We start from the raw sequence: 12,960 nt of genomic DNA on the forward strand, positions 1-12,960 counted from the left end.
AAAACTAAGGGGCAATTCTTCCTTTTAATCTAGTTCCATATTGAACACTTCCAATGGGGGAGGCAGGAATTGGGGGTGCTGAAAGGAATTGGGGGACAGTATAAGGATGTTCGGGTGACTACTGACTAATGTAGTGAAGATGATCTGTCGTTTGCCAGACCAACAGGAGTTGGAAAGAGAAACCTAGCCATGGTGTCTGTCACAGAGGTACCCTCTAAAGTGCTAGGAGGAGGGGGGGGGGCAGTCGCCACCTGTGGAATGCCATGAACAGCCTCTGCAACTGCCCAGCAGCAGGAAGGGGGCCTCCTGGTGGTGGAGTTGGAGTCCTTTCTGCCTGAAAGAGGAGCAGGGTGGCTGGGGTGTGCGGGTTTCTGGTGAGGTCCGGGTGGGAAGCCATCTCTCCGCATTCTCCTGAAAGCTCTGTTGTAGTTTGAAGGTCGGTAGAGCCTGGGCTGAAAAGGAAACAATTTGGGGTTTGAAAGGATGTAATTCATTCTTCCTTTCCCGTTAACCTCTTTCCTCTCTGGAAAGCATGTGGAAACGCTGAAGGGAGGAGTGAGAGGGCAGGCAGCCTGCCGCGGGGAGGAAAGGGTTAAGCCTGATTTCTTTTAATTGAACTCCAGAACTGGTGGCCCCAGGCAAAGGGGGGGACTGACCCCGCTAGCGGTAACCAGATGTGGCGGTCCCAGGGGAGCCCCGGAGCAGACCCCTGGATTGAGAAGCAGACAGGAGCGGGGGGAGTCAGCCCGGCCCCCATCCCACCATCCACCCCACCCCCACCCCCAACACGCACACCGAGTCTCAACTGCTGGCAGGCTGCACCCGCCACTCCAGGTCTGGTCACGTTCAGACCCGTGTCTGTATTCGAACCCAAAATTGCAGCTGAATTGATGAGACTAATTTCTAGAGAGGGAGGGGGAGGGAGGGAGGCGAGTGAGCTCTCAGGCTCAATTGCTCCTGAAGAAATAAAGAATTAATAAGTCACCTTTTTCCGCCTCTGTGGACACCCTTTTGAAATTTTTTCTTCCAATTGACTTGGATCTCCTCTGGATTTTTTTTTTCCCTCTTTCCCCCGTCGGACTCTTAAATAAAAGTGAGCAAGTCCAAAGCGTGGTCTGGAGAGCGTGGACAAGGTAACCTGTTTTGGATGTCCGGGAGAAGGGAGTCCGGCCGAAAGAGCCCAGCCCCCGAGGCTGCTCCAACTGGGGCGCACGGCGACCCAGGAGGGAGGGAGGGAGGTCTCCGGGTGGGCCGGGGAACGCCGGCCTCCAGGCTGGGTAGGGAGGACGGTCCAGAGCGCGGGCCTCCGGGTCTCACCCCGGGAAAATTCTGGGTCTGCGCTGCGCTGTTGCGTGCTGCGCTCCTGGGACCTGCTGACTGTCGTAGAGGGAACGTCCGCGGTAGTGTCAGTTCCTTGGGGACCAGGAAGGGCGACTCTTGCCTGGGAGTCAGTGCTTGGGCCGTCGGGTCCGGGTAAGCGCCGGGGGTTTGGCTCGAAAGATGCGGAGAGGTGGCCTAGGGTGCCGCGGATCTCCGCCCTCTGCGGGCACCGGGAGCCCAGGGTCGAGGCGCGCCGCCCCGAGGGGCCCCTTCTCCTAACAATGCGCCCCGGAATGGAGTCCGCTCCCTGACAGCGCGGGTCAGCCCGAAACCGCCCAGAATCCGCTTCGATGAGTGGGTGAGCCGCTCTGGGAGTCTGCCGCGTCTCGGCAGCGGAGGGCCTGAGTGGAAAAATTCTTATTGGATGCACTTTTTAATGGTTGGTTTGCCTCGGTTTGCGTCCGAATCTTCCCCGGCAGTAGGCGCTGGGTTGGTTACCCGCAGCCCTAGTCAACTCTCCTCCGTACCCGTCCTCCCCCCACCACACACACTACCCTCAAAACGTTTGTCTCCGGCTGGAAAAAGCATTAATGAACGTATCTGTGGGAAGAAACGGAAAGTGAATGAGTCAGGAGGGCCACCTTCGGCCAACCGCCTCAGGAAAAGCAAAGAAGCCAAAGGTCTTTGGCTTTGGATTTTGGGGGAAGGTGATGGGGGGGAGGTGCAGACTTCGGGAATCAGGGCGCGGACGCTGGGCGTGGACCCCGTCATTGTTCCCGGCTAGCTCTTATCTCCCAGGAGCAAGTATCCTGTGTGCGCAGCGCGTGAATGTGTCTGGGCATCTCCGCGTATATTTATATAGTGTGTGATGCGAAAAGCAGGACCAGCCGAGGGAAGGAAGAGGGGGTGTGGGGGGAGGGAAGAAGAGGGAGAGCAGAGGGGAGAGAAGAGAGAGGAGAGCTCGAGGCGAGAGAGAGAGAGAGAGAGAGAGAGAGAGAGAGAGAGAGAGAGATAGGACTTCCTCCCCGATTCGCAAAGTGAAGTCACTTCCCAAAATTAGCTGAAAAAAAAGTTTCATCCGGTTAACTGTCTCTTTCGCTCCGCTACAACAACAAACGTGCACAGGGGAGCGAGGGCAGGGCGCTCGCAGGGGGCACGCAGGGAGGGCCCAGGGCGCCAGGGAGGCCGCGCCGGGCTAATCCGAAGGGGCTGCGAGGTCAGGCTGTAACCGGGTCAATGTGTGGAATATTGGGGGGCTCGGCTGCAGACTTGGCCAAATGGACGGGACTATTAAGGTAAGCGGCGGGGCAGTGGGCGCGGGCGGCGGGGACAGGCCGGGTAGGCGAAGCGGAGGGCGGGTAGGTGCGGGGCCCGCGTCCCGGAAGACGTGGCCGCTCTCCCTTCCTTCCTCGCCCCGGCTTCGCGCCGGCTCCTCCGGCGCTCGGGTGGCGAGTCCTACTCGCGGGCCAGCCGGCCAGGCGCCTCATCGAGGGCGACCTCCCCCTAAATCCCTGCCCCAAAGTGGAGCCCGGCCCCCTCCCACCTCGCTGCCCGCCGGGCTGCAGGAGGGGGAGGCGGGAAACCTGGGGACCCCGGGTGCAGACCCGAGTCAAGGGCGGGAGACCTCGGGGTCCGCCACTCCCACCGGCACCCGGAGCTCCCTGGCCCCAGCGCTGGGCACTGGGCTTCCTCTCCGCAGAGGCCGAACACGGCCGGGGCGGGGGCGGGGGCTGCAGCCGCCCCCCCTCGGGTCCCTGCCTGGTGGGCCCTGGGGTGGGTAAGTGGCCTCGTCGCGGGAGGGTAGGGGTGCAAGTGAGTGTGTCGGGGGCTCTCTCTGAGCGGGCTCCTCCAGATGGAAGCCCCTGTTTACATGTCAGCGCTTTCTCTTCCTCTCGGCACTCAGTCGCCCGGCTCTCGGCGCTGGAGAGCTGCCGGCTCCGCGGGACTCCTGGGCCGGCCTCGCCGCCTCTCCGGCGGGGAACCTTCCCCAGCCCCGGTCCGCGCAGATCCCTAGCGCCCCGCGCCCCGGCCCTTCGCGCCCAGGCGTGCGCCGGCTCCAGGACCAGGGCTCCTGGAGCTGTCGCCTCTGAGAGGGTCCTGCGTCCTTCGGAGCCGCCCCCACCGCAGGGGCCGGCTGTGAGTCCGCGCCCAGCGCCCGCCCGGCCAATCCCACCCCCGCCGCCGCCGCCACGCCTGGGTCTAGGTTGCAAAGTGCAGCCCAGGCGGAAAGGTGAGGGTTTGGGTTCGCGTCTCACTTCAGAAAGGTTGACTACTGTCTCTGAAAGGGTTCGCCAAGTGGGGCCAGGAGCAGGGAGGAGGGAAACCCCCTAACGTGACGGACCTTAGAGGACCTAGGGAAATGAATGGGACCAGGGGTTAGCTTCGAGGCTGCCGCGCAACACCAAGCGGGAGTTTGTCTGGAGAAACTATTAGGCTGGCGAGGTGGGGACTGGCAGAGCCCGCCATTCCCCAGAACCCGAAGGAGTCGACTCCCTGCTCTGGGCTCAGCGAGAGGAGGCTAAGATGTTGGGCTCAGAGGATTCAAGAGATTTTTATCTTCTGGGTGGGGTCGTGGTTTTTATTTTCTAAGTTTTTTTTTTTTTTTTTTTTTTTTTATGAAAGTTTGAAATATGCTGACTTAGGTAAAAGACACCAACCGAAGGAACTTGCAAATCTGGAGATGAGATAACTGATTGTCATGGGTTAAAGGGAGCTTATAAGAGCCTCTAAGAGCCTGGGTTCCTCAAACCCAAAGTGAGTAGGTGAGAAGTAGGGGAGAGGGGATTCCTGCCAGCACCCAAGAGTGAGGGTCACTGGGCCATTTTATGCCTGTTTCTCTGCTTCCTGTTGATGTGTGCATGCAAGTGTCTCTGTATTTCTGGGTTTAGTAATGAGATGCTCCCCTCTAGAAAACTCCCTCCCCCCAATCAGGACAGTTACCACTTACTCTGAAGGCCTCTTCTGATCCAGAAGGGTGGTAAGATGGCCTCAGGGTCTTGATGTGGACACCCTAAGGAAAAGTGAAGAAATATCTCCACACTGCTTAAACTCTACGCACAGGCCCTGAGCGAAAGGAGGAAGCTGTGGTCTGTGTACCCAGGATGTGCTAACCTCTTTAGATACACACAGGGATTGGCATGGCAGGCCTCGAGAACAGGCTTAGAGCAGGAACCTGACACTCCAGGCCAAGGATGGGAGTGAAAGTCCTTTCTTTTCATGTGGGTGGTGGGATCCGTCAGCTCCTCCAAACCCTCCCTGTGAATAGCCTGTCATTCACCTGAGTTACCTGGCTAGGCTGAGTCCCCACAGAGCTATCTTTAGTCTCCAAGCATTCTGCAGAATTGAGCCTTTAGTGTGTATTTTGGTGTTTAAGTTGTGTGAAAGCCAGTTTTCTGTTCGCACATGACCTCTGGATCTTGGGGTTTCCAGATCCCATTCCCACAATAGTTTAAATACTGTGCTTGGAGAGGACAGTGGACCAGGAGAGAGGCCAGCATTCTTCTGCTGTCTTGGTGAGAATGCACCATCCATTAAGCCTGTTTAAGCCTCATCATCATCACAAAAATGAAATAGTGGAACTGGGTTGACTCTACAGTAAGTAGTATCTTCCCAATCTTCTCAACGCCTAAAATATCATGCTCATATGCGTTTACAAGAACACTTACCTGTATGTGCACTAAATCCAGCCCTACACTGATCGAGGTTGAAGACACTACAGAGCGGATCTAATTTGTGGACACAAATCTAGGATGTCCATTTCCAGTTTGAACGGCCTGGAAAAATCAGGTTTGAGTGATTCTAGGATGTGATTTTATGCACCTGCATAGTCCTTCCTCAGATATAAGACATGTCTGTATTTCAAAATATCTGTGGGTCTCGGCACTCAGGTGATAGCTGGTGCAGGAAGCCAGGGAAATCTGGATTTCTTCACAGAAGCCCTTTATTTTGTGCATAGTTTGCACAACTCTATGTGATTACAAAATCTCCATCTTGTTGCCCTCTTTATAAGTCCCTCCATATTATATTTTCTTCTCTTTTCCAAAAACAGCTCCTGGGAAGGCTCTGAGCATCACACTGGGAGAACCAATATTTGCTGGAGCCGTGCTGCTCTTTTGTCACAGACAGGTTAACTTGAGATATTAAACAACACCCTACCCACGCCCCTGCTTCCCACACTGATATTATCAGTGTTAAAAAGCACATGATACTGTTTGCTGCTTTAAGAAATGACCTGGTTTCAAAAACTGCATCTTAGTTTTAGGCTGGCTTCAGTTGAATCCAGTTAATTTTATCTATGAATGCCTGACTCAATGTACGTGGTGCCATTACAGACGGGGAGACAGAGAAGACAGACATGGTGAATGAAGGTGGGAAATAGAGAATGAACAGTGGATTTGGGGTCAGAAAGCCTGGGTTCATTCTCAGCCCTGCTACCTAGCAGCTGTGTGCCTTATAGCAAGGCACCTCTTGAATCTGTTTCCTTATCTAGAAAATGGGGCCAGAGCACCTCCTTGCCACACGTCACAGGAATAATTTTTTAAAGTCTGCCACCTTAGCTGGATACACATTAATTGAAGTTTGCTTTTGGGAATGGGCATATCAGGGCAGATTGGTCAGAAAATTAGAACACAGGTCTAAGTTTACCATCATGCATATTTGATTAATTCAACAAATATTTATGATGCATCTATTACGTTGCAAGGTTCTGCCCTGTGTATTGAGGATAAAACAGGGATCAAAACCCTCCAGAAATGTAGACTCTAGTGCAGGCAGCTGACACATACAGGGAACAATCTCAGTTGAGTGGTGATATATCTTCTGAAAAACAATAACTCAGGTTAGGGAATGAAAAGTAATGAAGCTATATAGCCAGGATGGTGAGGAAAAGCGTGTCTAACAAAGTCACAATTGGGCAGAGACACTCTGTCGTCATCTACCTCAGAAGAGTGCAGCACCAGCCACACAGCCGGCCAACAATGGACAAGCACAGCAGGAAAGAAGGGTCAGGGTTACTGCTGGCTCTGCAAGGCCCTGGAGGGGCAGGTTGTCACTGGCAGGGCAGGGAAACATCTGGACAAGGTTTAGGAGAAGCAGCAGAGTGAGGAATACTTGGGAACAGAGGCTTGACTTCTGTCCTCAAGAAGGTGTTGCTGCCTCCCTGTACCACACACACCTTTTAATCTCCAAGTCCCCTGGATTCACAAGAACTCCAGACAAGATGGCCTCTGTCTGTTGATCTGTCCCCGTGACCACACAGAATTGCTCCCCTCAGGTAGTTACCAAGTGGAATCCTGTTTTGTGTGTGAATAATTTCCACCAAAAGGCTTCCTTCCAGTTCCACTGCTATCCAAATTTAAGTTTGTAGGTTGGCAACTTTAAAGCTTTAGAGAGTATTTAGCTTGACATTCTCAGTTTATGCGTGGGGAAACTGAGGTCTAGGGTGTTCTATGAATTGTCCAGGATCATACAGCAAACTACCAACAGAGTCATCGTGAAAGTTCAGGGCTCCGAACCCTTAGGCCCGTGTTCTGTACCATGAAAATATCATTTGCTTTTGTTACATTTTTATGAATTATAGAACCGTGGAGGCAGTGTGTGTGCATTTGTGTGCGTGTGTGTGTATGCGTGTGAGAGAGAGAGACAGAGAGAGGAGAAGTCTTTAAAAGAAAAATCATAAAGAATTTGGCACTTTACACTGAAGACACCTCTGGTATTTAAAGAAAAATATATAAAAATGTATCACTACCATCTTGAATTATTTTTATCCTTAAAGAAAAAACAAATTCCAAATTTTTGGATAGAGTTTTTACACAACTGTTTTCCAAAATAAATCCTTCTTTTACAGCAGACAAAGTAAATAATCTCCATTACAAGGAGACAACCAAAAATATAGTAGTTTACTGAAATATCCAAGCCCCTCTAGAGACCATGGGCAGGTAGACTGAACTCTTATTTCAACTCCTTTAATAATGGAATATTGGACTATTTAAATGAAATCTATTAGAAGGCATCTTATGGATCCATCAGACTGTGTCATAAGTAGGTCTTGAATAACAACTGCATTCAAAAAGATTTAGGATTTTGATGTCTCTTTCTGTTTAGGGTTAAACAGTTAACTTGGCATTTGTTTAAAAAATAGTTGATTTAAACCAAGCCTCTTTCTAGATATATAGCATTAGTCTAATGCCAGTACTAAGTTACCCCCAGCCAAAAAAAAAAAAGAGTTGGGAAAATTTTTATATTGATAATTTTTTTGTTCTATACTTAAAACATTCCTTTTAAGTCTATATTTTGCTTATTTTGTAACAAATTAACTAGGCTAAAGAACATGGTCTGTTACATACACACAAACACACACATACACACACAGTCTCATAAAACTTTCAACCAGCCACAATAGCTTTTTTCGTAATCTCAGAGTTCTGCAGGTGTCTCTTCCTCTGCAGAAGACTCCGCCCTGTTTCAATTTCTGTTGCTTTAATGATTTCATATCTATAGTGTTCTTCCCATTACGTATTAATTGATCCATGGGATGGTATCATTAAGTGAGGTCACTCTTTGTGTATTACAGTTCTGCCACTGACCTCATAGACCCACCATCAGTAGCTTGTGCACTGAGATGTTTCCACAGAGGCTATGGATAGGCTTATATGTCCCCACACTATCACCTGCAGGGCCAATATAGTGCAAATTTGACAAAATTTAGGTAATCTATGGAATAACCCTTTCCTGTGCAAAGCTAGCTGGCCTTATGGGGATTGGTAATACCTCAGCCTCAGGGGCACCATAAACTGACCAACCATACGAAGGTGATTGCATGTCTGTTAGGCAGGGACTAGACTATGTGACTACGTTCTGTGAAGATAGAACCCCAGTGGCAAAAGGGCTCTGCCAGGAGATCTAGTGAGAAGATAAGCCACGTCTGTGTGCCCTGCAGAATGCAGCAAGTGTTACCATAGCCCTGAGAAAAGAAAGGACAATTTGAACTGGAGAGACAGAGAAAGACCTCATGATAATAGTTGTTTATGTAGTCCCTTTCACAAACCTCTTCACAGATCATACAGTCCCTTCACAGATCACTGGCCCACACACTCTTGCATCCCATTCTCACAGCAGCCCTGTGGGAGATAATACCATGACGTCTCTACTTTATATGGAAGAAGTTAAAGTTCAGAGGAGTGAGGCACCTTGCCCAAGAGTATAACTAACAGGGGACGGAGCTGGGTTTCAAGCCCAGTGTTTCCCATTCCCGATTCCTGCCTTTCTACACACACTGTCCACACTGCCTCTTGGCACAGGTGGATCTAAGCCTGGCCTTGAAAGATAGGTAGGGCTTGCACAGGAAACTATGGTAAAGGGCTTTCTAGGAGAGTGGAAGGGTACTTTGGGGAGGAAAGTGTACAGGTGATGGAGAGGATCACAGTGGAAAGACTGAATGGAACTAGATTACAGAAGATCTTACATGCCATAACAAGGAATTTGGGGGTGAGTATGGCGGCTCATGCCTGTAATCCCAGTTCTTTGGGAGACGGAGACGGGTGGATCACTTGAGCCCAGGAGTTCAAGACCAGACTGGGCAACATGGAGAAACCCCATCTCTACAAAAAATACAAAAATTAGCCAGGCATGGTGACACTCACCTGTAGTTCCAGCTACTAAGGAGGCTGAGGTGGGAGGATCACCTGAGCCCAGGGAGGTCAAGGCTGCAATCAGCCATGACTGCCTCTGTACTCCACCCTAGATGACAAAGTGTATACCTGCCTCGAAATAATAATAGTAATAACTTGGGTCTTGTAACATGTATAGAAAGGAGGAATGAAAACTTGTGACTAGAGGGATGATCTACATAGCTGTACAAGTCTCTTAGAAACAAATCCTTCCTACCCTCTTCTCCTTAGGAAATGAAGATGGGAGTGTCTCCATCACTTATCAGAGGCCACACAAGAAGTGAGCAGCAGTCAGGATTAGACAACCAGAGATAGATTCAGGCAACCAGCAGTGCTGTCTGTTGTCTTCAAAGACACCTGTTGATTAAATATGGCATTGGGGGAGGGAGGAGAAACTCTATTTCACCAGATGACATAAAACTGTGATTATCCTTCACATCCCTTCCTTCCCAGGGTTCTGGGGATTTCTCCATGAGCAATCTTTTCAATTGGGCCTTCTATCCTGGGCTACAATTTTAGTTCCTTTTGAGAATGAGTCAGCAGATAGTGCTTGAGAGGAGATAAAAGAAAAAAAATGTTTCTCTAAAACTCAAATCAAATTTCTGTGGGCCTTCAGACAGGTCTGACTTTCTTCCACGAGTTGGCTGGGCCCATGGTCTCGGTTAGAAATAATGATACTTCACCCCAGCAAACCAAAAACTCAGAGACTCATCACCATCATTCCAAACAGGATCAGAGATTCAGTGTTCAGATGCATTTTCAGATAATTCAGATCAACTTTACAGTACCTTCAAAATTGCTCATCCCTACAAAAATGAACCAAACACTAATGTATTTAAGAGATTTGCCATCTTTGGGAAACAATGTGTCTGCCATTTAGTTTAAGATCAAAATCTCAGAGTATGAGAATTTTTCAAATCACCTCAAAGAGAAGGCAGACTTGAACACTGAAATGCTTTCCCAAGAGCAAGCCCCATTTACCCAGCCAGTGCTATGTGTCCAAGGCAATGAAAGATCTCATGTCACATCTCAGTGCACACATGCAAGAGGCCGGAATTACAGGTGCCATGGGAGCTTTAACCTCAAATTTCTAGACATTGTGTGGGTTTCACATGTCTACTGGAATCTAACACTCTAGTAGCAGAGTTGTTAGGTCTGAATATGTGGGTATTCATTGATGTTATGGGAAAGGAATTGGAGAGTGAGCAATTTTGCAGCACCATTCATATAGCAAAAATGTGAAAACAAACAGGTTAACATTAGAAAATTACTCTGTTCATGAGTTGCTTTAAGTTAATGCTGTTACAGTCTATGGAAAAGCATATGTTTCGATTGAAATTGTCACGTCTACAGAGTCATTTTGTCTTTAGACACTGATGACTGAATTCATTCTCATCCATTTATTCATTCACCCAAATGTTGAATAATATTACCAGGCACTGTGCTCAACAGAGCATTCATGTAAATGAACAAGAGTAACGTTTCTATGCTATTTCTTCCAGACTTTTAGAGAGTAGAGATTTCTCTTCTTTCTGATTTTCAGCTCTGAGTATTGGAAATTCCAAAAGAAGCAATACTCATTGGAGAAATCTTTATTTGTGGCTTATGATCATAAGGATGGTTAGACACATTTTCTTAAAGGTAACAACAAGTTTATATTCTCCATTGCCCCTTCACCCTTGGTGATACTAATCTACTGTAAGGACATTTTTGGAAAGCCAGGGCTTCAGTCGAGGATATTTATTCTTCTGATTCTCCCGTTCTCAGCTTTAGTTCCTCTATTTATATATTAACACGGAGCCAAGCATGATGGCTCACACCTATAAATCCCAGCATTGTGGGAGGTCAAGGCGGGTGGATCACCTGAGGTCCAGGAGTTCAAGACAAGCCTGGCCAATATGGCGAAACCCTGTCTTTACTGAAAGTACAAAAATTAGCTGGTCATGCTGGTGCATGCTTGTAGTCCCAGCTATTTGGGAGGCTGAAGCAGAAGAATTGCTTGAACACAGGAGGTGGAGGTTGCAGTGAGCCAAGATCACACCTCTGCACCCCAGCCTGGGCAAGGGGGGAGACTCTGTTTCAACAAACAAACAAACAAACAAACAAAAAAGCCATGGAGAAAAATACCATAGGTAAGGTGAAAAATAAATGAGAAACTGATAAAGAATATTTATCATTCATAAAGCATAAATGTCTTATTATACAAAGACTACTTACAAATAACAGAAAATAGGCAAAAATGCTACGAATAGACAACACTAGAAAGAAAATACAAATGGGCAATAAATATATGAAAAGAATTTCAAGCACATGCATAAAGACATTCAAATGAAAATAATAAAATTCCAATGTTTATGACCTAGGAGGACAGCAGAGACTAAAACAGCTTAATGTCTTTTGTTGGAAAGAGTAAAGGAAATGTCACTGTCTTATCCTCTTGTTAGGAGTATGACTTGGTATAATCTTTCCAGAGAGCAACATCTATTTGAGAAGTTAAATATTTATACAAATTTGATAATGCTAATTCTATAGCTATGTTCACTCAGATATATGTACAAGATGTTTATTGTAGCATTGTTTGTTACTGCAAAAGTTGGAAATAATCTAAATGTCCATTAGTGGGGCACTAGATAAACAAAGGAGGAAAGATTCATATAAGAAAATGCCATGCAACTACAAAATGGGATAAAATCAACTGTCATATACAGTGATTTAGAAAGTTCTCCAATGTATATTATTACATGGAAAACAGCAAAAAGTTCCAAAATATTGGGTCGGGCGCGGTGGTTCACTCCTGTAATCCCAGCACTTTGGGAGGCCAAGGCGGTCAGATCATGAGGTCAAGAGATCGAGACCATCCCGGCCAACATGGTGAAACTCCGCCTCTACTAAAAATACAAAAATTAGTTGGGTGTGGTGGCGCCTGCCTGTGTTCCCAGCTACTGGGGAGGCTGAGGCAGGAGAATCACTTGAACCCTGGAGGCAGAGGTCGAGATCGCAACACTACATTCCAGTCTGAGTGACAGAGTGAGACTCTGTCTCCAAAAAAAAAAAAAAAAAAAAAAAAGTAAAGAGGGACACAGAAACAGACTTGTAAAAAGATGAATGGGCAACAAGATTTTATCCCGAATGTGCTGGTCCCGGTGACTTTAAGATTCTAAATTGAGGTAAATACGGGGAGAAACTGGCTGGCCTAGGATCTGGAGACCTGAGTTCCAGCCCCAGCTCTATCCCAAACTAGCTATGGGATGTTAGGCAGGTCACTTCACTTCCTCATCACTCATGTTAAAGATTTTCTCACATATAAAATGAAGGTATGATTTCAAAATTTCCTTTCAGCTCTCATGTTCACTTGACTCTGATCCTAGACAGGCTTTAAAACAGTTTTTATTTTGGGGTGTGGATGATAGAACCTCACGTAGATGTTCTATCTGGTCCTGTGCGGCTCTTCTCCTGTAATCTCAGGGCTGCGTTTCATACTGTGGAGTGACCCTCAAGGCCAGGCGAAGGCAGGAGCTCTCAGCAGGTGCTTGGTGAGTTTCTCCTAGCTGGTTGTTTTTATTGCCAAGTGACACTGGAACTGTGCTAATCCCTTTTCGTTAATGCAAACTAAGAATAGGGCCTGACGCCACTCTGGGGTCTTAGATTCTTTTCCAAAATTTGGTCTCATTTAAAACCCAAAACACTCTTTGGCTCCAAGCGTCTTTCCCCTGGACTTTAAAAAAATCCTGTTTAATTGAAAGGAAATTGAATTTGTCTGGTTTTGATTCATTTACACTTAACTCTTCTAAAAACAATAATTTGATGTCCAAGAAGAATTTTGAGTCTCTTAATGGGTTTTCTGGAAGGCTTTTTTTCTTCTTGTTAAAACAGGAAGTGGTGTTCTATGGGCAAACACAGTCAACCCCAGAAGGCCCCAATTCAGTTTGAAACTGTATCACCCACCATTTTGCATGGGTCCTCATGACCCCAA

At 47.8% G+C, this 12,960-nt stretch overlaps 2 protein-coding genes across 2 annotated transcripts in view; one reads left to right on the forward strand and one right to left on the reverse strand.

The window, feature by feature from the left end:
* LOC103248820 (uncharacterized) lies at window positions 1-2,091 on the reverse strand. The gene is made up of 4 exons (XM_038005525.2): window positions 2,050-2,091; window positions 1,875-1,920; window positions 986-1,749; window positions 1-452 (listed from the first exon to the last, which is right to left on the reverse strand). Exons 1-4 carry the CDS (start codon window positions 2,089-2,091, stop codon window positions 126-128), a joined length of 1,179 nt encoding a protein of 392 aa, XP_037861453.2. The 3' UTR covers window positions 1-125.
* The window catches only part of FLI1 (Fli-1 proto-oncogene, ETS transcription factor), a 117,945-nt gene continuing 106,729 nt past the window's right edge, over window positions 1,745-12,960 (forward strand). The window contains exon 1 of the mRNA XM_008021485.3: window positions 1,745-2,615. Coding sequence (XP_008019676.1) covers window positions 2,598-2,615 — 18 coding nt within the window. The 5' untranslated portion in view covers window positions 1,745-2,597. The remainder of the gene's footprint in view (window positions 2,616-12,960) is intronic.

The sequence above is a fragment of the Chlorocebus sabaeus genome, chromosome 1 (genome assembly GCF_047675955.1).
Source record: "Chlorocebus sabaeus isolate Y175 chromosome 1, mChlSab1.0.hap1, whole genome shotgun sequence".
Classification (NCBI taxonomy): domain Eukaryota; kingdom Metazoa; phylum Chordata; class Mammalia; order Primates; family Cercopithecidae; genus Chlorocebus; species Chlorocebus sabaeus.

Excerpts from the sequence above, each read along its gene's own strand:
- LOC103248820 (XM_038005525.2), bottom strand. The coding sequence starts at position 2,091 with ATGACGGGGTCCACGCCCAGCGTCCGCGCCCTGATTCCCGAA. Across the intron at positions 1,921-2,049 it reads TCCGCGCCCTGATTCCCGAA|ATACGTTCATTAATGCTTTT; the intron begins GTCTGCACCTCC and ends TTCTTCCCACAG. Across the intron at positions 1,750-1,874 it reads CGGAGACAAACGTTTTGAGG|TGCATCCAATAAGAATTTTT; the intron begins GTAGTGTGTGTG and ends ACCATTAAAAAG.